At 33.1% G+C, this 22,962-nt stretch overlaps 1 protein-coding gene across 2 annotated transcripts in view; it reads right to left on the bottom strand.

Moving 5' to 3' along the window:
• Positions 1-22,962, bottom strand: part of LOC135130742 (uncharacterized) — a 48,012-nt gene that overhangs the window by 11,916 nt on the left and 13,134 nt on the right. For both annotated transcript variants that reach the window (XM_064058164.1, XM_064058168.1), the window contains one exon: positions 10,271-10,842. In XM_064058164.1, coding sequence (XP_063914234.1) covers positions 10,271-10,842 — 572 coding nt within the window. The remainder of the gene's footprint in view (positions 1-10,270; positions 10,843-22,962) is intronic.

Raw genomic sequence — 22,962 nt, 5'->3', positions numbered from 1 at the left:
GAGAGCGAGCGAAGCTCGTGCTTTTCTTAATACTTGGCGAAACTATATGAATATATTTTACAATACGATTATTTAAATGCATAACGAAGATGTAAATAATGTTCGGTCGACTCTTTTTAACTGTATATCGGCAAATGGCGACAGACTGCAATGCGACATTTGACACATCAAAATTTTAAATGGCATTAGAGGGTTCTAATTGCAGTAAAGCTGAGCAAAGTTAGTAAATGGATTTGTGTGTGTAGAGAATTCGCAAGGGCGCATACGCCATTTAGGTACATATAGAACTTTTTAAGCAGGCTCCGTAGTGTCGAAAAAACGTATGGCTTTGATCGATTAACAGTAATTACCGTAATGTTTTAAATCTATTTCTAGATATTTGGCATCCGGCGTACAGTTTCATCCAAATCGATGAAAACGTTAAATGAGAATAAAATATCAAACAGTTTTTTGAGTCGGTTCGTTGCCTTATTAACGAATTTCCTGTAGACTTGGATGCTTTAATAAGTAAACCTGCAATGCGCAGTAGAATTTTCAGTAACCTATTTTTAATCTGTGCGTTATCTCCGACTCCACTATTGATAATGAACGTTAATTATTCAGCTGTATAAAAACGAGTGGCATTTGGGAAAGAATAGCGCGCATCCCTGTCAAGAGTGGCAGTCAGTCTTATAAAATATTAACGAACTTGTTGAAGTGCCACTAAACCATCGATTTTCATACAAAGCAGCAGAACACTTTGATGAAGTCATCCTACTCGCACTGAAAGTTATATTTTTACAGCACACATGCAAACCATTCTTGCGGAATATAGCGAGGCCCAAAGTTCATTGCTATTTACACTGAAATGAATAGCGCTCGGTAAGGCAGATTTTCAACAAAACGCGTTCCTAATTCCGGCCTTTATAATAGACGAGTTTAGGGGTCATTTCAGCGTGAATTTTTACCAGACTCTCGAGAGCTTTTAAAATATTTCGAGTACTGAACACTTCACGGTGGTAATGACAAAAAAGGATAAAAAGTGCGCCTTTGGTTTCTTACTTTTTTGTCAACCATCCGAAAAGTTCTTTCAGAAGCAGTTGCATCGCGAAATATTTCAGTTTTAATTAGTTTAATTACGGCCGCCCACTTCTGGCCTTGCTAAGAAAATATCCTGCAAAGTTGAAGGATTTTTTCGAGTACGAAGTCACTCAGCGGAATTATTTACAGCGTCCGCAAATGAGAAGAAAGCTTCGAGATATTTTTCACAATGGAAAAAAATCATCCCTCGAAAACTTACGACTTCTCTGAAATATGTTTTCAGTCGTGGAACTATGGCAGCAATTTTTCCTTTTTTGTGAAGTGCACATAAATTTATATATAAACTACCGGTAAACGTTTCCTGAGAGAAAATTGCAGTTTCAGGGAAATAGGAAATTGGTTGCAACATCGTGGCGAACCGTATTGACGATAATTTTACCCTACCACCAATTGATACGAAAGTGGACAGACTAAAAAATTGTCGCTTCGATAATATCGGCTCTAATAAATCTATAAATTTATAATAGCTGCAAAGTACACGAAACCTATTAACTCTACCATCATAGCTCTCCTAAAATATTTACTAACGACCGGAATTGGAAGTATTTTCAATTAAATTTTACATCAAAGTAATTTGTGACGGTTATAGCCGAATCAAGAAAACGATATTCTATAAAATACACAGGAGGGTGAATTATTCCCAAATAATATACCTATTAAAAGGCGGCTTTACAGCTTCAATAAAACGAATCTGAAAAAACATTCAAAATGAGCCAAATGTACAAATTTAATAGCGGAAATGATGTCAGTAATAAAGTTGTACGTGAAACTCTTCACGCAACTGAATATAAACAAAATAAAAATTATAAACAAAATTAAAATTTTATGTTAACTGCTTCCCTATTCGAAATACGCGCTATTTTACCAAAACGACTAAACGATTTATTCGATAAATTTAACTGTCAATACTTCGCTCACACAGGGATTTTTAATGGCACCATTCAATAAAATAACATTTGTTTACGCAACTCGATTCTCTGGCTGTTAAAAAAATGACGTGTCAATAACGAACCGTCGCATGCATTATGCAACAACTACCCTTTTTCAATTAGTTATCAGTCAATTTAAGTCTTTCTGACGACATTGAAAATGCATTAAATCGTCTGTGGTGTCTACATAAAATATTAACATCCTGTACAAAAAGTGAAAATTGTATGTCATTTACGTAGCTCACTTCTCTTTTGCTTAAACTTTACCATACCATAAGCTATTAAAATCTATTTGGAAACTTTTAATTGCATTGTAAAGAGTAATGTTTCATGAGGCTATTAAACGTTGCTTAAAAGTTCCAGCTTATTCGAAACTCCATGCGTTATTTGCTCAATGTTCTCGGTGCAGGATTTACAATTTCTGTTAGAAATAAACAATTCTGCATTAGGTTCAGTACTGTGGAATTGCAAATTAACATGAGACAGAAATCCTTTTCATTCCTCGAGCGATAACCAAGTGAAATATTGCAGCTAGATATTTCTGGCGATGTCTAATTTCACGTTTTCTTGCCGTTTTACAAGTCGTAGAATCCGAAAATGTAGATTTTCTCTATCAGTCTGTCGGTGCTTGTTACTATTCGTCTCTTTAAAAGTGAAAATTAGATCAATCTTTACTGAAAAAGACGCTCTGGGAACTGGTACTGCTTGTTCCTTTAATGCTCTATTCCGTAACTAGCGTTGGAAATTATGGAATGTCCCTATGTAATCTGTGGAGTGAGTACATATGGAGCATGAGAAATGTTAATAGGTTTCCAAAAATTGAAACAACTTTAATAATTTTGCAGGGCTATTTGATCCTTAGTCAGCGAGTCTGAAACTAGGTGCGTCTAGTAATTATTCCTCAATTTAGGCACAATTTATCGGAACATTAAACTGGTTATAATAGAATCGATTCGAAACAGATTTTTCCTTTTAATTGCTACTAAAATCAATTCTACGATCTTGAATTTTCCTTCATGCTTTAACTGTTTTTCAATGCGCTAACAAAGTTTAAAACTTTTAATTCGTCAAGTTTTCAAATAAAAAATTTGAAACAATCGAAAGAATTTTATGTGAGGAAAAACGAAGTTTTACTTTGTTTTCTCCCAGGTGGTACCGTTATTGTGCAATTTACCCGTGAAACAGACGAAATCTAAGTTTATCTAACTGGCAAATTTCTAAAAATAGTTGCTTTTGCAAAATCCCCTTTGCACGATTATACAGTTGATGAAAAATAACAAGAGCAAAAACCATGAAAACTGACATCAATGAAAACGACGTTGAGCTTGTTTAGATTCCCAAGGTGGACTTTTATTTCATGTTCAATGGATATTCGGTACATAAATATAAACATACTACATATTTAAATTTCAGGGTTTTGGAGTTTAATCAAACGTTTTTCTAAAAGGGGATTTTAGTGAAATGGTTTAAAGCGTGCTTGATCTCACAAATTTTTGTAGCACGATTTGCCTACGACAAACATTTTAATACTGAAACGAGCACTTCATCGAATCGGCACACTTTAAAACATCAAGGGATTATTCAATTTTGGTTGGCGACCTGAAGTTAGCAAAAACTGTCTGTTGTTTTTGTTTAGTAAACAGTACAGCATTTTAGAAAAAACTTTTCGTTTACTTGGTTAATATTAAACGCGCAACGTGACACATCTGCAGTCGTTTATACAATTCTATACCAGCAAACCGTGAAACTTTTTCGGTGGCACAATTTATTCGAAAAATTGATTTATTGATCAATTCTTCATACTTCGATACCATTTTGTCGCCTTATGGTCAAATGAGTTGTTAAAACTCTTACTAAACATTTTATTTAGGTAACACAAGACTAACATCTGTTTTTCTTTGAATAGGAGCAAGAACTTAGTATAAAAAAAATACAATGAATAATTTACACTATTTTTAGAAAAGTATGTTTCCACTTCTAAATATATCTAAAAATACAGGTAGCTAATTTTCATGCAAAGTTAATGACCAGATGTCTATCTTATTTAAATGCGACTGAAGTTTTTGCATTTATTGTCAGAATTTGAAACCATTTCAACGTATGCAAGCAAGCTCATGGAGGAGGCAAATTAACTGTATTGATTTTTTTAATAATGAAAATGATTTGCGTCCACCGCGGTTCGACTGTTCATTTTCGTATTCCAAATTTCGATTTTCTTTACATTAAAAAATTTTCATTACGTTTCCAGGTTTACGAATAATTTAAAATTATTGACCCAATGTTAATAGATTAAAAATACCTACTACATAAAATCAGGTTATCACTTCAAATTAGATAATTATGCAACAAATGATAGATGAACTTAAACAACAAAGCGCAAACCCATTTATGGAAGTGTCTCAAGAAAAAAAGACCTAAGAAATAATGAACACTAATCAAAATGTCTATTCGGTCACGCCAGCGATGTCCTGAAGAATAGATATACTTTTTCATGATTATTTGTGTACTTGTTTAAGATATTATATAATGTTACACTAAAACTTGAAACACTGAATATATCGGTTATGTAGTATTTTTAATTCATTGCATAACTTTTTAATTTTAACATGGAGTGTTGTTTCATTATAAGAATTCAAGAAAAATTAAGCAAAGCATTTATCTGATAAAATAAATCGGCCAATTTTTTTCTTTTTGAGATATCCTGTACCTAGAAATAATTTTTAAAAATAAAAGCATATTAATGAAGTATAAATACTACTGTAGTTTTGCGCATACTTCGAGTAAAGATCTACACTGATATTGTGAAAACAAGAGTGGACTATTAAACCACAAGTGCACGAACAGGTCTCGTTACATTGTAAATGCATATTAAATAATTTTAAACTCGAAAAACTCAAACTTTAACAGGTTTGACACGTTAATCTGATTTTGTAAGACGATGTCCACCTTTACTATGCAAACATCAAAAGCACGTTACTATCCCTACGATACTGAAAATTTCGTTTCAACAGCTACGCTGTCATCTTCTCGACCCGCACTAAACAAAATGTGATAAAAATTGTCAAATTTCTATTAAGGTGTTATTGATCCTAGGCTGATCAGTTGGTTTTCGTGTTGAAAAAAAAACTACATTAACAACTATATCATGAATAACACATCAGTGCAGAAGGCAATAATGTGTTTGTTTCTAGGAAATACGAAATCAATTGTTGAAGAAAACATGCTACAGAACAAACCAAAAAGTGCGTCACGTTCTAAAAATTTCTAATTGGCCGACCTAATAAAAAAGAATAAAAATATATTTTCCACTTACATTATTCTGAATATTTTTTTACGTATATAATTGCCGTTCTTATCATATCGTGTGAACAAACTTGGGATTAACTTGCTGAAAAAAAAATCTTATCCACTTTCTAATCGCAATTATGAAAAGCACACTGAAATGCTGATGACGATAAAAAATACACATGCACATTACTGCTTAGTGAAACGCCAATATCACAAATCGAAAAACGTGCTGCTTATGTCTTATATCTGTTTCTATCTTCTTAATTAGTTATAAAGAACGTGTATGTGTAATTATTCATTAATCACACATAATTACATATGAAATGTATAAGAAATAGAAGTTGTTCCACACGATCGTTAACTATGGTATCTCAAAAAACCTTCAAACAAGAAATCTTTAATCACGTCAAACCTCTCATCGATACGGTAATTTTCATGGGTTCATCATATCATTAACAAATTTTTGTGTACGTAGTTTATTCAGTGTTATCAAATACATAGACAGAAATAAGTCAATAATAAATACACTTTGTTTCAATTTTGTTTTGTACTATCGTAGGTTCTTTATGGTCCGAGTCGTATTATAACTATTAGTCATAATCATTATAAATATATTCCTCATTCTAAAGATTTCATCTTACCCTTTAACCTAACAGCACGTATCATCTACCATTTTTTGTAACTCTGTGAGCTAAAAAAAAACGTAATTACTTCTGGTAAATTACCAGTGTTACAGAAAAATGTAAATACAGTGATAAAACACATTTGTCTGCCAAGTATGTTGCCCTCTATGTAACTGAACGACGAATGCGAAAACTAAAAGGTTTCGACTTGATTAATTTTTGTCGGCAGCAGCCGAGTGGGCGTACGAATAAGAAATTGCACATCGACATTTCTAAATATCTTGAAAAATCATCGCGTCTCATATTTCATAAAATTTAAATATCACAAGCTGTAAAAATTACACTACTCAGTATGGCGCTTAAGAGGTCATTTTTTTCTACTGTTGACTATAATCCCCCGGTAAAGCAAAAAAACCTACCGAAGGTATTTGGGTAGATGGTTTCTTAGAAGTTATACAACAAAACACCACGACCCACGGTAAAGAAAATATAGATATACCTACATATGTCTTGAAAAAGGGTAAACGCCATTGCTTTTAGCTTGAAAGGGGAAGCTTAATTTGGCAAATAGAATGAAATGTATGCATATTAACAAATGAAGTTGAGTGAAATAAGGTATTGCCACTTTATTTTAAAACAATTAATAAGATCTGTTTCAAAAGCAGTAATTTAAGCATATACTCAAATTGTCGTCCTTCATACCGAACACAAAACTTATTAGTTCGCGGTAAAAAAGCATCTCGTGTTACCGAGGTACAAACATTCCTAATGCTAATTCAATTTTTTTTAATCTTCTAAATCACGCAGGCGTCATAAATACGCCAAATCTTTTATATATCACCAAAAAAATTAATCTTAAGGGTGTTAAGTCTAGGCTACGAGCTGACCATCGAGTTTTCATAATAAATATTTTTCAGAATTAAAAAATTCAAGCATTTTCGACACGCAGCAAGGAAATATTGTAGTAGTCTAGTTGTATTTGCACATCTGTTTCCACGACAATATATAGGAACAAGATATATTATTTACAGTTAAAACTAATATAACACATATGTGTTATGCCATTCTAACCGTAATTTATTAATCAATCAAAATCTGTTAAAAATATACGTTTCAAATAAAAAATTAGCTCAGCTTCCCCCTTAAAGCTTAACACAATAGCGTTTACAGAATTTCAATATCCGCTTTCAAAATATAATGCCGTGGAGTTTTATCTGGGACACCTGTCTATCGTTGTCGTACAATTCCTTCAAAATTAGAGCAGCAAAATTCAAACGATTACTGATGTTGGTTGGAGAATCAGCTATTTTACATCTATGTCTTCATTAGAGTAAGTATGATAAATTGGAAAGCAGTACGATCTTAGCAGTAGTATTTCAAATCGGGGTTAAAAATTATAACTGAAGCAATCTAGTGTCTCCCAATGGAAATGTTATAAGAGGAACTTTCAACAGGGAGAATCAATGTTGAACTGTTCTTCCGAATAGAACTTAAAATAGTACATTGAAAACAGTGGTGAAAACCGCGTTTCGAAATTTCTTTAAATATTTGAGATGTTGGTTTTTATAGATACCTACATGATAAAAAATTTCACCAAAATTTTAAAAAGCAGATGATAATCAAGTACTGTTAAAAACTGCCCTTGCGTTATGTAGAGAAAGCTGTGCAGAGGTTATATTTGAAATTTTATAGTAATAAGTCGTTTGATAATGAAGATATTACTTTCTGAATGTGTAACGACTGGCGTTAAGAAAAATTATAGATCAACATTCTGACAACTTTACAACTGAAGCTGTTTCATTCACTATATATTTTTGTGTCAGTTCATTTTACCGCTGTTCAAGTGAACGTCACAGATCTCACTATTTTCTGGCGATTGCACTTTAATATTTCTGTCAGAAAATATACTTCTGATTTATTATGGCCCCACACCAGCACAAAAAAACGCAACTGTTATCTATCAAATTTGTTTCAAGTACAAATTCAACTCACACACCACCGAAATATCGGAGCAAAAGCAATGCAGAACAGTGTTAAAGATGTGTGGTTTATACAACTATGTTAATACAGCATAGTATTAAGTGAAAATATTTATTTAAAATGCGCTGTAACGTCACTGATGATGCTGCGGAAAAAAAAATGTTGCATGTCAGACGGTCATTAAAAAGTAGGGATATTGAGAATTAGTTAGTTTCCTGAAGAGGTACAGTTTTATTGTCCATGAATGTCCGGACTTTTACTTCTCGCTGCAAGCAATTTGAGTTATTGCTGGTCTCCAACACATTGTCGTTTATGGAAACTATCAGTTAGAATGAATGTGACTGACTTCTAGAGCTTGGTTGACGGCAATCTGCACACCTGTCTGCCAAAATAAAATAAGAACCACCGACTCCGTTAGCATTCTTGTTCCATTTAAACTCTTGTTTCCCATGCAAATAGGTTGTTTTTCGTCGGTGATAATTTTCAATGTGGATTCACTGCTTTTTGTATTTACACACTGTACCTCTCACTGTCCACTGGCGCCAAAAATTTCAAATTCAAAATTAATGCGCATGAACTATGGAATAATCTTAAAATACTATAGGAACTTTACAAATATAAATTGACACATTTTGTTAGGTGTTGCAATTTTATATACAAAAAACTAAAACATATGAATTAGCTTGTATTTTAATGGTAATTTGTGTAATATTACGATGTGTTGGAACACGAGATATGACTATTAAGTAGTTAGTGAAAGGCATGTTGTGAACGATAAACTTATAGGATTCAATACCCTGTGTAAAGGAGCTCACTTTAAAAGCTTTAAAACTGAACAAGTCTGTTTGGCCCATTTTTGACTTATTTATCTTTCACCTAAAAAAATACAAGGACTAACACTGTAGTCACCTTTAGTGTATAAATTATGAAGAGTGTTATTCTCAGTTTATATTTGCAATTACAAACAATCTCTGAAAATATGTCGGGATGCGTTAAAAGACGCAACGGTGTTCACGTTTTAAGAATAATAACTAAAAAGAAAATCAGTAAAGTCATGGCTTAGTCAAAGATGGAAGTAAATCATATGATTTTTTTCTATAAATAATAATAAATAAATTTGAAATTGTTTTCTCAGTATGGTACATACTGAGAAAACAAGCCTGTTATCGAAAACAACGAGAAGTAGCTTAGACACAATAAGATTTTTATTTTCTTCTTAAATTTTAATTCCTGATGTCTAACAAAGTCAAACATTGTTTGTTTTTTTTAAATCCATTATTAAACGATCCACTCCTTGTACAAAACCCTAAGTTATAAATTAATTATCGTTATATGATGATAGACCAGACCATTTAAATAAAAATAATAATCTATTTAAAATTAATACCAAATGAGGTGAAATGCAACGAAAAATCGTGAAAGTACTATCCATTTCATTCATCTTGGGCTCAGCTCAGCGTAACTACACCATTCATCTAAATTGTTTCGTTGTATAGTATATAATAAATGGATGTGTTTTCGACGCGCGATTTTACTTCCCACCCACTGTAAAATGTTGTAAAACATATATATTTTCCTTACACTGTTAGATCCGATACATACCAAAGTTCACAAAGATCGATACAATACCTTAACACCTCCAGAGCATCAGCTTCTCTTTTAATGTATCTCGCTTACAAAATCTTAAACTTACTTAACCTTACTTACGGAAAATTAAGAGTCTATTAAAATTCACCAAGTTAAAAATATGTTTGACCACTTGGTGCGGTCGTTACAACAATGAAATACTACCCCAACGAAATGAACTACGAAATTTCATTTTTGGACACAGCTGTTGTAAGTAATAATAGTTTTTTGGTTAGAATTCGACGTACTCAGAAAACACACTCGTTCGTTTCCTTACGTCATTTCTGACTCTCATTACTGTTCGTTACAGAAGAGTTTTTACTTCTTTAAATCAATAAATAAAAATGCTAAAAAGTTCAAACGATTAAAGATGCAATATAAATCCAGTAATTAAAATTGTTAATAAATTTAGATTTAAAAAAAAGATATCTAAATCTACTGTGTCAAATTAACTAGAGTAACTGCAACTTTCTAGATATTTTAGAATCTCCAGAAATTATTAAAAATATGAATAGTGTGTTTAATGCCCACGCTGAGCCATTTCACTTCATCAGCTTCATGGAGAGTAGAGGAAGAGGCAGCAGGTAGCAATATCAACATCCTGATGACCCTAAATTTTAATATTTTTTAAGACGTTGTCACTGTTTTATAAACAGTGATACAAAGGAGTGCGTGCCTCGCTAAGTAAGACCTTGACCTATTTTTTAGCAAAAAAATTAGCGTCTCTAGCAGTCGTCTACTTACATGTTGCATTTTTTCGAAGTCCAAGTAGGGCCTCTGAATATGCGCATGTCTCGTGTGTTTGGACCTCTTCCTCGGCGACTCCTCGTAATGCAGCAATTTCGGCGGTGGACTCATCGACCTGCCCTTATTCATCGGCGTCCTCCTGCCCGGCTTGACCGCCTCCAGGGGCGGCGAGGTGCGGAACTGCACCGGGGTGGCCATACTGGCCAACAGATTGTGCACTTCCTCGTCCGAAGAGCCGGAATGTTCGATGTGAATGCCGTCCTCCCCGTAGCACTTGTACGGGGAGCACGGCGACGACGGGCTGAGGTTGCCGTAGTGCGACATGTTTTCCTCGTTCTCCGGCGTGTATTTGTGGCGAGAGTACGAGTCGCCGACTTGGGACCACTTGCGCTTTTCCGGCAGACAGACCGACGTGGCTCGGAGCGGTCGAGTAGGACGTTCCTCTTTGTTGCTGTTGATCACCTCCAGCTCCTCCTCTGAACTGTGGGGGTCGTGCTGGTCCGGTGCGGGGCTCTCCATCGAACAGCCTGTGTCTGCGGGCGAGACGCTACACATGCGGTCTGACATCACTAGAACAACAGAGGACTTGTTGAAGTTTGTGTACGAAGTGTTAAGAGATGAGCACATAGACGGTGTTTGGATAAGAGTTGGTCGGACAGGTTTGGTATTTACAGAGACACAATCGGATGGATGTGGCAGATTTAGATTTGGGCAACAATTAAGTCGCTGCCACGATGGAGAAAGTCGTTATGCAAGAATAGGCCATAAATTATTTTGTTTAATAATGGCGTTTGGATAGCAAGTTTTAAATTTTTACGCAACATGATGCCAACTAAAAGAATTAAAAAAAATAGTAGGACGTGGGATGGGCAATTTATGCTGCAGAATTTGTTCTCCAAAGAAGAAATCAATGTTCCAACATTATATCACTAATCTAGGATTTAGCTGTCTCGTAAGTATTACGTATTACATTCTCTGCCAGTGGTACAGCTAAAAAAATTGCCGAATTTTGATAGTAACTGTGTCTGTGAAGCTTCTGTTTGCAACCTTTTAGGAACAGTGTGGTGAGATCTATGTATTATTGTTCAGTGACATTTAATATTATAAATATGGTTATTCTTCTGAATTTATTGTACTTAATTTGATTATGATTTTTTGAAAATTTACATTTTCACTTAAAACCTGTATTGATAAAATTTCATTTAAAAGCGTATTTTTACGTTAATTAAGTTTGACAGGCTTCGAACAACTGTGTTTTTTGTATAGTCGCCAAAAAAGTAAAAGTGTTAACAACATTCATCTTTTTTATGTTCGACCACTGGCCGACGAATTGATATGAAACTGTGCTCTTGTTTGTTGAAAAATCTTGTAAATGTGTTTTTATCCGTACAATTTCCAACCCCACATAAAGTCAAATTTTTCTTCTCATTTATATTTGTACTAATCCTAAGTACGACCTCCATAATTCAATACTTATAACGAAATGTATGTTTTTAGAAGACTTCAACAGTAACATACGACAATTTGTTACCTAATCTATTTGAGTGAATCAGTGAAAACGAAATGAAGTAATGAATCCATACATATTCCACTTATTTTTATCTTTCCAATCAACTTGTGATGAACAACATCACGCAATTTTTATATTGTTTATTTTTGTCGTAACCACAATGTCATTTTTGGTAATTCTGTTATAACTTTTTTTTCATAATATAATTGTTCATCAAGATATTAAAATAAATTTTTAGTTACAAATTAACCGCTCATCGTGTGAGCAATAAAACTGTCACGGTGACCATTTAAACCATTCTGAAACTCCAAAACGTCACATTTTTACTTTAACGGTATCAGATTTTCCACGAGCTGCTAGCACTAAAATCAGAGACAAAATCGTAGAAAAAGTGTGACTTTAATGTCGATTTCAGAAATATGAACTTTATGGAGACTATTGTTTTCCGGTTTTTCCTGAAAACGTCTGAGATATGATGTAAATACGACATTTCACGACCACGAGCGAGTTAAAATGCAGCAAATATTATTTGAGAAGATCAATAAATATGGGTTACGTAAAGCAGATAATTTCAAAAATATTTTCACATGATTTTAAGTTATTGGAAATTTTTTTCGAGATTTTGCACCACACAAAATATCGTCAACATGTCACCTGTAAAATTTCATGGTCCAAAATGTATTTATTGAGGTGGAGTATAAAAGCGCACACAGAATGTAGGGTTTCAAATGTTAGTATTTTACTATTGTAATGATAATCTTAAAATATTCCCAAGTAAACGATTTGTATTCGTATTTAATGAGAATATCTGTCTAATAAAGTGGACCACAGACAAACAGATGGAAGCGGGAAACTTGCGCTTAAACGAATTATGAAACGTTATAGAAACATTAAGTTAAATATTCTCGACAATGACCTGTTACATAAAATACTTCGTCTAGCCATCGGTCGGGAAGTTAAAAGTTGATAAAAACTAAACTGACAAGAGTAAACTAATGAACAAATACTAATTAACTTGCGAATAAACAAACATAAAAGGCAAGTTATGGTAGCAGGTGGAAGATTAAATTAATTAAAGAACGATTAAATTACTGTTAAATTACCATCTGTATAAAATGTATAATTATTATATTATAGAGAATCTGCAAAAAAGTCCATTTATTTTGCAACATAATTATTTTTTCTTTTTTTCTCTGATAATCTTTTCAAGTCTATTACTGATCAGAAACTATGATCGTCCAAATCAGGTTTTTCTAGTTAACATTCTCTGCTCCGTTATACAAAACTCAAAATAAATAAACAAAACCGAAATGAACTGCTTTTCCAAATTTCAAACAACGGGTATCTCCTTGGTTAAAGGGGTTTGGTTTTCATCCGAAATATGAATGAGCTAAAAAACTCAAACACGTAGGTATCGAATTTAAAATTAAGGACGTCAAACTAATAAATAATTTCTTCTATTTGTTAACATAATCACTGCTTCAGTGTACATTTTAAAATAATTCACGGAAATGATGTACTTGAAGTAAGGAATAACGCAGAAAACGTGATAAAAATCGCAATTTCAGGTTCGGGTCTTTGTCTTTTGGTGTTTGGTAACGAATTACCATAAATTACAGTTTGTTTTATTGCGAACTATTTCAAATACCTGCATAGCCAGAAGTCACAATTCTCCGTAAATTACTACTAAGCAATTAATTATATATGGTAACGATCAGTAGTGATTTAATCTCTTATTAAATAACTTTAATTCGGATACACTTTTTATTTTTGTGAATACGAGGTGTACCATTTCAAACCCGTTTTTGTTACGCAAAAAGACAAATCGAAAAAAATGTTTTCAAGTTGTCGATTAGGTATATGTTTGGTGCAACAAATAGGAAACAAGTTCTATGCAAAAATTTGCATTAAAAATGTGGTATTTTTACTATAAGTTTAATTTATTCACGTAAAACTTTGATATACAGAATGCAACACTCATTATTACGTAAGGAAAATCACATTTCTGTAGCAGAAGCAACACTGCATGCTGAGCAGTTGCCTTCGCTCGAGAAGTAAAAATCGATAAAATTACTTATACAGAACTTTCCTCGCCTTTGAAGTAGGTATAATATAAACGGCATGATTCTCAGAGCTTACTTTGCACTAGAGATTTATGTAATACTTTTTTGTCGTAAAACATTAGTAGAACAAAAATATTAAATTTGTCGTGTGCTGACTTGGCAGAACTATAGAAAATTAAATTAACGCTTCCTAAAATACTTAATTGATACAATAAATCGGATACTACTTTTTTTTGGACTAGCGGTGTACGAGCAAGGAATACGGCACTTCCAGGCGTATTTTTCAATTAATACGTATAATTTAATTAATTTATTTTAAAAAATTGCAGTGATTTCATCGACCGTAAGGTGAAAATGAATGAACGAATTTTAGTTCACGTGCTGTAATCACTAAATAAATGTTAGTATGTTGCCAAAACTTCATAAGTATGTTATGTAGTTTTTCCGACAACTTGTTTAATTTGATCTTACACACTTAAAAAAAATGTTTGGGGTCATGTCACGTGGCACACTTCAAGTGCAACTTATGTAATAAAACTTTGGAGGGGATGAATAAACAAATCAGTTTTACCATCTTCACGTGTAGTTAAGTAAGCGTTTATGAACAGGCCACAGACCAATGGAAATGCGAAATCTACATTTTTATGTTCTGGTCTCCTACAGTGTTCATTTCGTTATCGCAACAGAAACAAAGTCATCAGCCAGTACATAAAAAGAGTACATATTTTGTTAATTTAAAATTTGGCTGGTAGTAAATTTGCCTAACGCTGCTGCCGTTACGGTTACACTTAAAAAATACGCAAACATCCCCGTTTTCTTGAAAGCAGTATATTTAAGACGTAATTGATTACACCGTTTCTCTTTAATTAGTCCCGTCTTGGCTTTTTTGCTAGTCTTATTTTCTGTCTGTTGTGTCTTATCATTTATTTTAATCTTACTCCTTCAGGTTGTCACGGTTTTAGATAAATATTTTCTTGTGAGCATTTAATATACCTAAGTATTATTTTATTTTTTGCATTTTAATAGTGTGGTTTGCCAACTTTTTCGAATTTCGTTGAAACCGCAGTGACTGGACCAGAGTGGAGATAAATATCGAAGTGGCGCATGTCCTATAATAAAGTGTACCTTCCGAAGATAAATATTGTGGAACCGACCGGTCTTGTATGAAATCCCGAGTAATCGAGATAAATTCCCAAATGCCATATGCGGTTATGAAACAGCAGAGATACGGCCCGTAAACTTCGCGTAAACCATCGTCCGATATCATACGGCATTCTTATCTGGAATCCTCATAAATACAACGCTATCTCACAAACAAATTCACTGCCCTTTATCTTAACTATAATATTATATGGCTCACATTGCATTATATGCGCTGCGACCACGTTGCTTTTTTAATACGCCATCAATCTTGTTTTAATGTAAATCATGTCCAACTCTAAACAATGCACACCTGAAAGAATGGTTATGGGCTGAATGGCGAACGCAATAAATCCAGAGACGTCGATGTGCATGAACAAACGATGGGAGTGCCCCGATTCACGATATGAATAACAAACCAAAATTAAAACCAATCTTTCTTCCCAGATTTGACCTTTCCCGAAATCACGCAAACCTCCCGATTTCTATGCCGGCTCTGATTCTCTTCCGCCACTACAATCTCCATAAACACATTCTAAATCAGTTTTTACGTCGAACACATTCGAGCAAACTTGCTTTTAGGAAACGCCTTTTCCTTAATCAACGAAATCCCTCGAAAAGGGGACGAGGGAATCACAAGTTAGTTTGCTCCGTCTTCGTTATTAGTCTACTTTATACAAATTCATAATTAATCAGTTTTGTTCGAACGAAAAACCAAATTTTGCAAAACCACAACTTGAACCTTCGCTTAGGTCGCTCACTTCGTTTTTCTTTAACCGGATGCAAGCGGTTGAACAATTAATTTTATATTCTGCACGTACACACTTCTTGTGTGGTTAAGGGGCTAATTCAGGGGAATCTTTTTCATTATCGTGAAGAAGCAACCTTAATTTCAAACACAAACATAAATCCTGCACACTAGCACTATGTTACACCGAGGACGGCTAGCCGAATGGTAGAAAAGATGTGCAAATCACAAACGTTATAATTACTTAGAAGCATTTCAGCCAATCCTTTACCGTGCAATTTACGGCAACTGCAGACCGCTGCTGTATTTTACAGAAAACTCAAAATGAATTTAGGATTACTTTGAGTTAAGCTCAGTGTGTGTGGTTAATCGAACCACTACTGCAACTGTAATAGTCGTAATGAACTCCACCGTAAATCCCAATGATGTATTCTGATCAGTATAATAGGGATTGTTTGGGTTATCAAACAAGAGAGTACTATACAAATCTAGGATATCAATTACAGCACGATGATTGGCAAGACATGGTGAGATCTGAATTCGATCAACATCTTCAAAGTCAGCATCTCTAATTGGTTGCATCTTCACATTCTTATTACAACTGCTCGTTCAGCTGCACTGTAATCACGTTGGTTTTTTAAACCTAAATACAATAGCGTTTCAGCCTTTGTGGTTTTAATTGGACCTAGATACAGTATAAAGGAGACTGACACTGAAAGAATTAAAAATAAAAACTCTTCGAGGAAAGGTTCATAAAATACTATAATTACGTTGCAATAAGATATTTTCTGCTTTATATTAATATATTCATAATGCAAACGAGAGAATAATAACACGTATAAGAATTTTTTAAAATATCGACTACTTGTAATTGATAGTTTCAAAAACAATAGAATGTGGTTTATTAATCTCGTTACACTATGTTCGCATATTCGGGTAACTGAAGTATATGATGTACCCTTAACAATCCTTTGTTATTGTTTATCAGCTGAAGCGAAAACATATGTTTTGAGACACTTTACTCTAATTACTGCATTCCCCATATTGTTGTCATATACTTTTATAGTATACTTAGTATCTAAAACCAGTATTAAGCAGAATAATGTTATTAGTACTTTTTTTATTCAGAATTTAATAATTTAAAATATTCTTCTCAATGACAATTAACGAAAATGTTACTTGTGTCCTAAAATTATAAATTAAAAAATCATTAAGCATGATATACACTCCAATAAAATCAATCACAGAATACCGCAACATACATTTTTGATTAAATATTGACTTTTGGATTTTAATTTTGTCACACTCTGTAGATTAGATGTCTTTTGATTTTACAGGGAAGTACGCCGCTAGAAATAATGAAATGGTGAGAAGTATATTTAACGATGCGAATGCAGTTATGTAATGAATTGAGTCAATCGCATCAAAATAACAACAACAAACTGAAAAATAATTCTAATATGGGTCTATTAGAAAAATAAAGATACATGCTCCTTTATTAACGAACACGTTGTATTGTATGTTGTAATGAATACAATTTTCTTAAATCTGGTATGCACTTGCTACACATGATAAAAAAAAAATTATCTTATCATTTTTCTGAAAACAATATTCATTTTATTTTAGCAACGATTTCACTGGATAATGTTCAAAAGAAACCACGTGTTGGAAATCAGCACAAATTGATATTTATTAAAGTGGCAATAGTTTAGTGTCAATCATTTATATATTCATCGAGAAAATATTTCCCCTTTTTTTGATAGCATGCTTTTTTTTTCGAAAAATAACGCACACAACAAGTAACTAAAGAAGATAGTCAAACCGAAAATTAAATTTTCACTTTGATGTAGCCGTTGCAATTACGACTACATTTCAACTTATACACAATCAGTTTCTGGTCGTTTAAAAAATATAATAATAAAACTGAAATATTTCGCACGATAGGGACAAAGTTGTTTTAAACAAGAGATCGTAAATTTTAACAATTTATTATTCTTTGCAAATGATTTGCAACATTTTATTAACTCTAGGGAATAACGATAAGTAGACAAAAGTATTAAACACTTTTTTTGTTATCTTTAATATAGTAACCTGGAAGTCGTAAAACCTAAACAACATTAAACATTTTTATTAGTGAAAATATAGGAAGATATTTGTGCACTAGATCGCGTTTTACCCCAAAAGAATTATTATTGTGCAATATATTTCAGACTTGAGGGTGAGGTCGGCATGCAATATTTTAGAAAGATAGGTGGTATAATATTCTGTTCGAGGAAACCAGAGTTGAGCGGTCTAGCAGCGATAATGTGAAGAGTATACCGCTCGAGTTTCTTTTCGACCTTGGTATAGTGAATTCATTACATGAGTGTCTGATTTAACTATCAGAAACACGAGACAATATTTAAAATAAAAAGAAATTCTATTATCAGAATATTTTTTAAACATAATATAACATTGATGTTATACAGACAACGATGATTGGACAATATTTTTAGTTTTTCATTCGCTTCTTTTGAGGTACGAATACACACAGCACCGAAATTTTATTTTTCTACAACCTTCAGCATATGTCCGTAAACGTACATACACCAGATACTGTATCTTAAAGTTTATTTACTTATTTAACAAACAATATTTAGCTTATCAGTATAGTGCACAAAATGTCAGTGGTACATTAAAATTATGTCCGTGATTATTTTCTTTTAGTAAACGTTTGTGTTTACAAATCTGACTGTCATGGGATATTCCGTTATTTAATTAATAAGTACTGTGTAAATTTGTTTAGAAGAGTTATTTTTTAACACATTTTCTCCTGTGCAACGGAATAATAATCACTGCGAGTCAATGAGCTCTTTTGTCTTGGGCACAGATCTTATTTCTGAAGAATTGCAACAAAATTTCTATCAATAATCTGAAAAGTGTTTTTTTTTTTGTCAACTGCAACACATCCCGTTAGTACATCATGACTTATTCAAAAACTAATACATACTTGTACATCACCGCAGTCAACTATTTGAATGTATTCAAAACGCATTTCCTTAAAATTATGGACAATAAATTAGTGAAAATTTTACGTACTTTAATTCTGAACGGAGGAATCCTGAATGCTTCTCCGATATCACTGTCACTCTTGCACAATTGTGCAAAGTTTCTCATCTCGTTTCCTTATTTAAGCACGACTTCCATTGAGAACGGAGCGGACTGGCTAGGATCGGTTCCAATCCAACAATAGCTAAAGCATTGTACCGAAACACAGAGTGAGGGTGTCACTCTGCCTAGCCCTGCTGGTCCGTTGCCAGACTACTACTGCTCGTACTGCTCATGTTAGATCCTGTTCTATCCTTTCCGTGTCAAAGTTGTTCATATAGTATTTATCCAAAAATATTTCAATGGTGATTTTTTAACGCATACAGTAAAATTCATTGTTCAAGTAATTAAATTATTAACACATTTTTCGTACTTTCAAGAAAATTAGTGCATGATAAAGTAATTTATTAAAACGTAATATTTATAATATGAAAGTGAGAAATGAAAAAAAAAATTAACATGAAATACATAAAAACAACTGTCATAGGCAAATCAATATTCTACCACACTGTTTTTATTAAACGATAGTTAATTGTACCGGGTGAGCATTTGTAATCGAGTCATCCTTGGAAAAGAATCCGTATGTCTCTAAAATGATACATTTGACGGTGCGTATAAAGCTAGCTACGTATTATGAAAGTTTTTAACAAAATCAATATTTGAAACAAACACCCATAAAGGCAAAAATTCTTATAAACTCACTTTTAACTTTCACTTAAATTTTACGAAAAATAATCTTTACATTATTAAAAACAGTTCTTTTCAGAACCTTATTTGCGGAATCATCCAAAAATGGTAGTTCCTTTGGAACAGAAAGCGTTTATAATTTGAGTCGTCTTTTCGAAATGGATAGAAGGGAAACGGTGCGTGGGAGTACTAAATTCAAACGGCTTGGGATGAATTCCGGAAAGAATTTCCCAAAAAACATTGCCGACTATACCCGTTGTTGCAATGATGAAATGGCAGCAAGTTATTATCAACAAAATGTGGCTACAGTGGACTCGGCTAGGGCCACCAGAGCAATGTTGCAGGAATTTTTTGACAACCGGAATGCAGAAATTATCTGGCCCAAAATTTTGTGAACTTACTCCTGCAAACTTTTTTTGTGGTTCTACTGAAAGAACATTATTTACCCAATACCAAAGGATGTAATAATTAATGAGATACATAATAATGCAGATATATTGAGGCACGTGATCAATGGAGTTAGACGAAGAATTCCTTTGTACTTATAACAAAGTGGCCAACATTTTCTGCATTTACTGTAGTTTAATTTCATTTAATAATATTTCAGTTCCTTTTTTACCAATTTTGTTTGTAACTTTATTTACATTTATCATTTTCTGACATTTAACAGCATGGTTTAATCACTGATATGCTAATCATTTCCAGGGATGACTCGATTATTATGTTGCTCGCCTGATACAAAAAAATGTGCAACTTTAGGGTCCTCGGATGACTTTCACTCGTCAATATCGTGTGACACTGACAAGTTTTCTTTTCATATGATATATTTAACGATATTTTTTGATGAATTACATTATTCAATTATCGTATTACTTATTATAGAAATCTATTTTTGTTTAGTTCATTAGTATTAAATTTGATTAGTTTATAGTTAATTAGTATTAAATTATAATTTCATCACGTTCGTTTTTGTTGATGATTTTGTTGTTTTGAAAATATTTTCATTGTGTTATAAATTACAATTTAAAACTACATTTTTCAGATGAACCAACCAACTTCGTCGTAGTTTGTTATCCTAACAATTTTGATGATGTTTATCCGATTGAAAAATAAATAGCTGTTACACAAGTATTTTGCTCTCATAAAGTGGCAACCTTTAACAATTCCCATCACTGTTAGTTATTCTAACTGGAGAACATGTGTTTCTAGATTACATATGAAAAAACTAATAAGGTGTTCTCGAGTTTCACTTGTTGAAACAAAATTACCCACTCAACAAAATTTAAAAGTTTTATCAATCAAATTCTTATAACTCCTGAACTTCTACTGAAGTACTCAAGATAGAATGTCATTTGATTTGTGCATCGGAAACTTAATTTGACTGAAACGCTATCTACATTTACAATAAAGCATTTACTAACGTTGCACGGGCGAATATTAACATTATATTAACTAAACATAACGTTGAAGACTAGGGTAATAGCTACTAGCTATTACATATGGAACACTGGAAATATTGACGGGCGGCAGTGAACACTGATCAATTAAATATCTATAGCTTCAACAACATAACCATCAATGTTTATATACGAAACTACTGCCAAAATGACTACTGTCTATAGTTTATATACTATACTGCATCATCAAATATTATTGAATGTTTCGGTTTACACAAAGTTGCGATACCTAGCAGTCCTTTCCATGTTATAAATTTTTATTCGCTCCTACGACCTTCGATTAACAACACCATTAAAATATTCTGTTGGTTATCAAGTTATCATTTAAACAATTACACAGGTATGTAAAATGTCGCGGGCGTACAACGTTTAATTATTGTAATTTATACTGTAGTTTAAAAATTCCATTAACTAGTCTACCTGTAAAAATGTATTATGTCTTTGGATTCTGACATATTTAAAAACAAGTTAATGCATTTCTTGAGTAGTTTAGGTATCTCTAACCATAAGAAATCACTCGTGTATCACCATGTCCACTTGTATCGCTGTCGTATTATCCCTCACCCATCCTAGAACAATCATTTACGTCATGTGATACTATGTAATCAACCTGATGTTCCATTCCACTGAACAGAATACACTCTTGTAATTTTAACATTGAAAGCTTCATGCTTCAATTTTCCTCATTACAGAAAATAAGCACCTAACAAAAAATACAAAAAGCAAACAGATAATCGCAAAAATAGAATGACAATGGAATAACTCGAGCACGTCGGCTTTCACTTTAAAATCATTACACTAATAACAACACATTTGACGGTTGCATGTCTGCAGTCGCTTTAGTCATAAATTATCTTGCTTGTACTCTTCGCCAATAAGGTGCAAAATGCAACACTAAGTGGAAAATGGTAGCCTATAAAATTGAAGACCCCCAGACCTCATAGACGGCTACGTTCAAAGCACGTATGACGATAAACATTTTAACTTGAACTATCTTCGAGTAGTTAACTTCACTTTGGCTAAAGGTGTGGTTTCTATGGACAATTATGCCAACGTTTTAATGCTTTGTGATTATGACAGGCTTTGAGAACTTTGCTAAAATCGTGACGTTCGTTCTGCCCTTTAGCCTTCCACACAACAAAAATGGACGCAAATTGCTAGTTAGGGCGTCAGTCCTATCTAAAGTCATGACAGAGCATCTTGCAGGTATATATGAAATTATTCCAAGTGCCTCATTTCTCTGGAAAAACTTGAAATCTGTGAATTATAGTTGTGCCGTCTGCGTGGGCGTCTACTTTCATATCTACATAATCAAACATAGTAATTGTAACAAAATTTTATATTTTTAGTTGCCTTGAAGCACTTTGAATCATTTATCACGTCAGTGTTAGTTGTGTATACATGTTACCGGGAAAGTAAAAAAATTAGGCAATTCGTAGACGCCTGAACAATCTTTGAAATGAAAGCGGCCGAAAATATGCGTGTAGCTACCGAATGAAACAATTTGCGAAATATCTGGTGTATTTCTGACAAAGCTGAAAACGCCCACTAAAACAGCAGAAACTAAAATAACGAGCTCTCACTCTAAGTAAAATCTGCCTTTTTAATTATACCTACCGATATTTAGTATATAAGATTTATGTGAAAATTATGATTAGGTACTTTTACTTCGCTAATGAAACATTCAACAATTTTATTCAAGTAGGTAGTACATGAAATATGTGCAGAACGCTTGGCTACACTTAAAAAACATCTCATAGAAACCATCGCGATTGCTTTAAAGAAAGATAATTGAGCTTAAAAGTTGTTTTTCAAATTCTGGAAGACTTTCTTTAAACACTGCTTACCACTTTATTTAATAGGTGGCCATTTCATGCATTTTCTGTTTTACTTAAGTATTTGTCCACAGTGGTGAGTTCCAAGTGAAAGCTGAGTATGTATTCGCACTTTTTGATGTTAAATACAATCATATTCTTTTTTTGGCCTATCGGCACATG

Source organism: Zophobas morio, unplaced genomic scaffold, assembly GCF_036711695.1.
Source record: "Zophobas morio isolate AGI-343-1 ecotype UQ-CSIRO unplaced genomic scaffold, CSIRO_AGI_Zmor_V1 ptg000002l, whole genome shotgun sequence".
NCBI lineage: Eukaryota > Metazoa > Arthropoda > Insecta > Coleoptera > Tenebrionidae > Zophobas > Zophobas morio.
The sequence above is the reverse complement of the archived record's forward strand: the minus strand, read 5'-3'. Positions and strand labels throughout refer to the sequence as shown.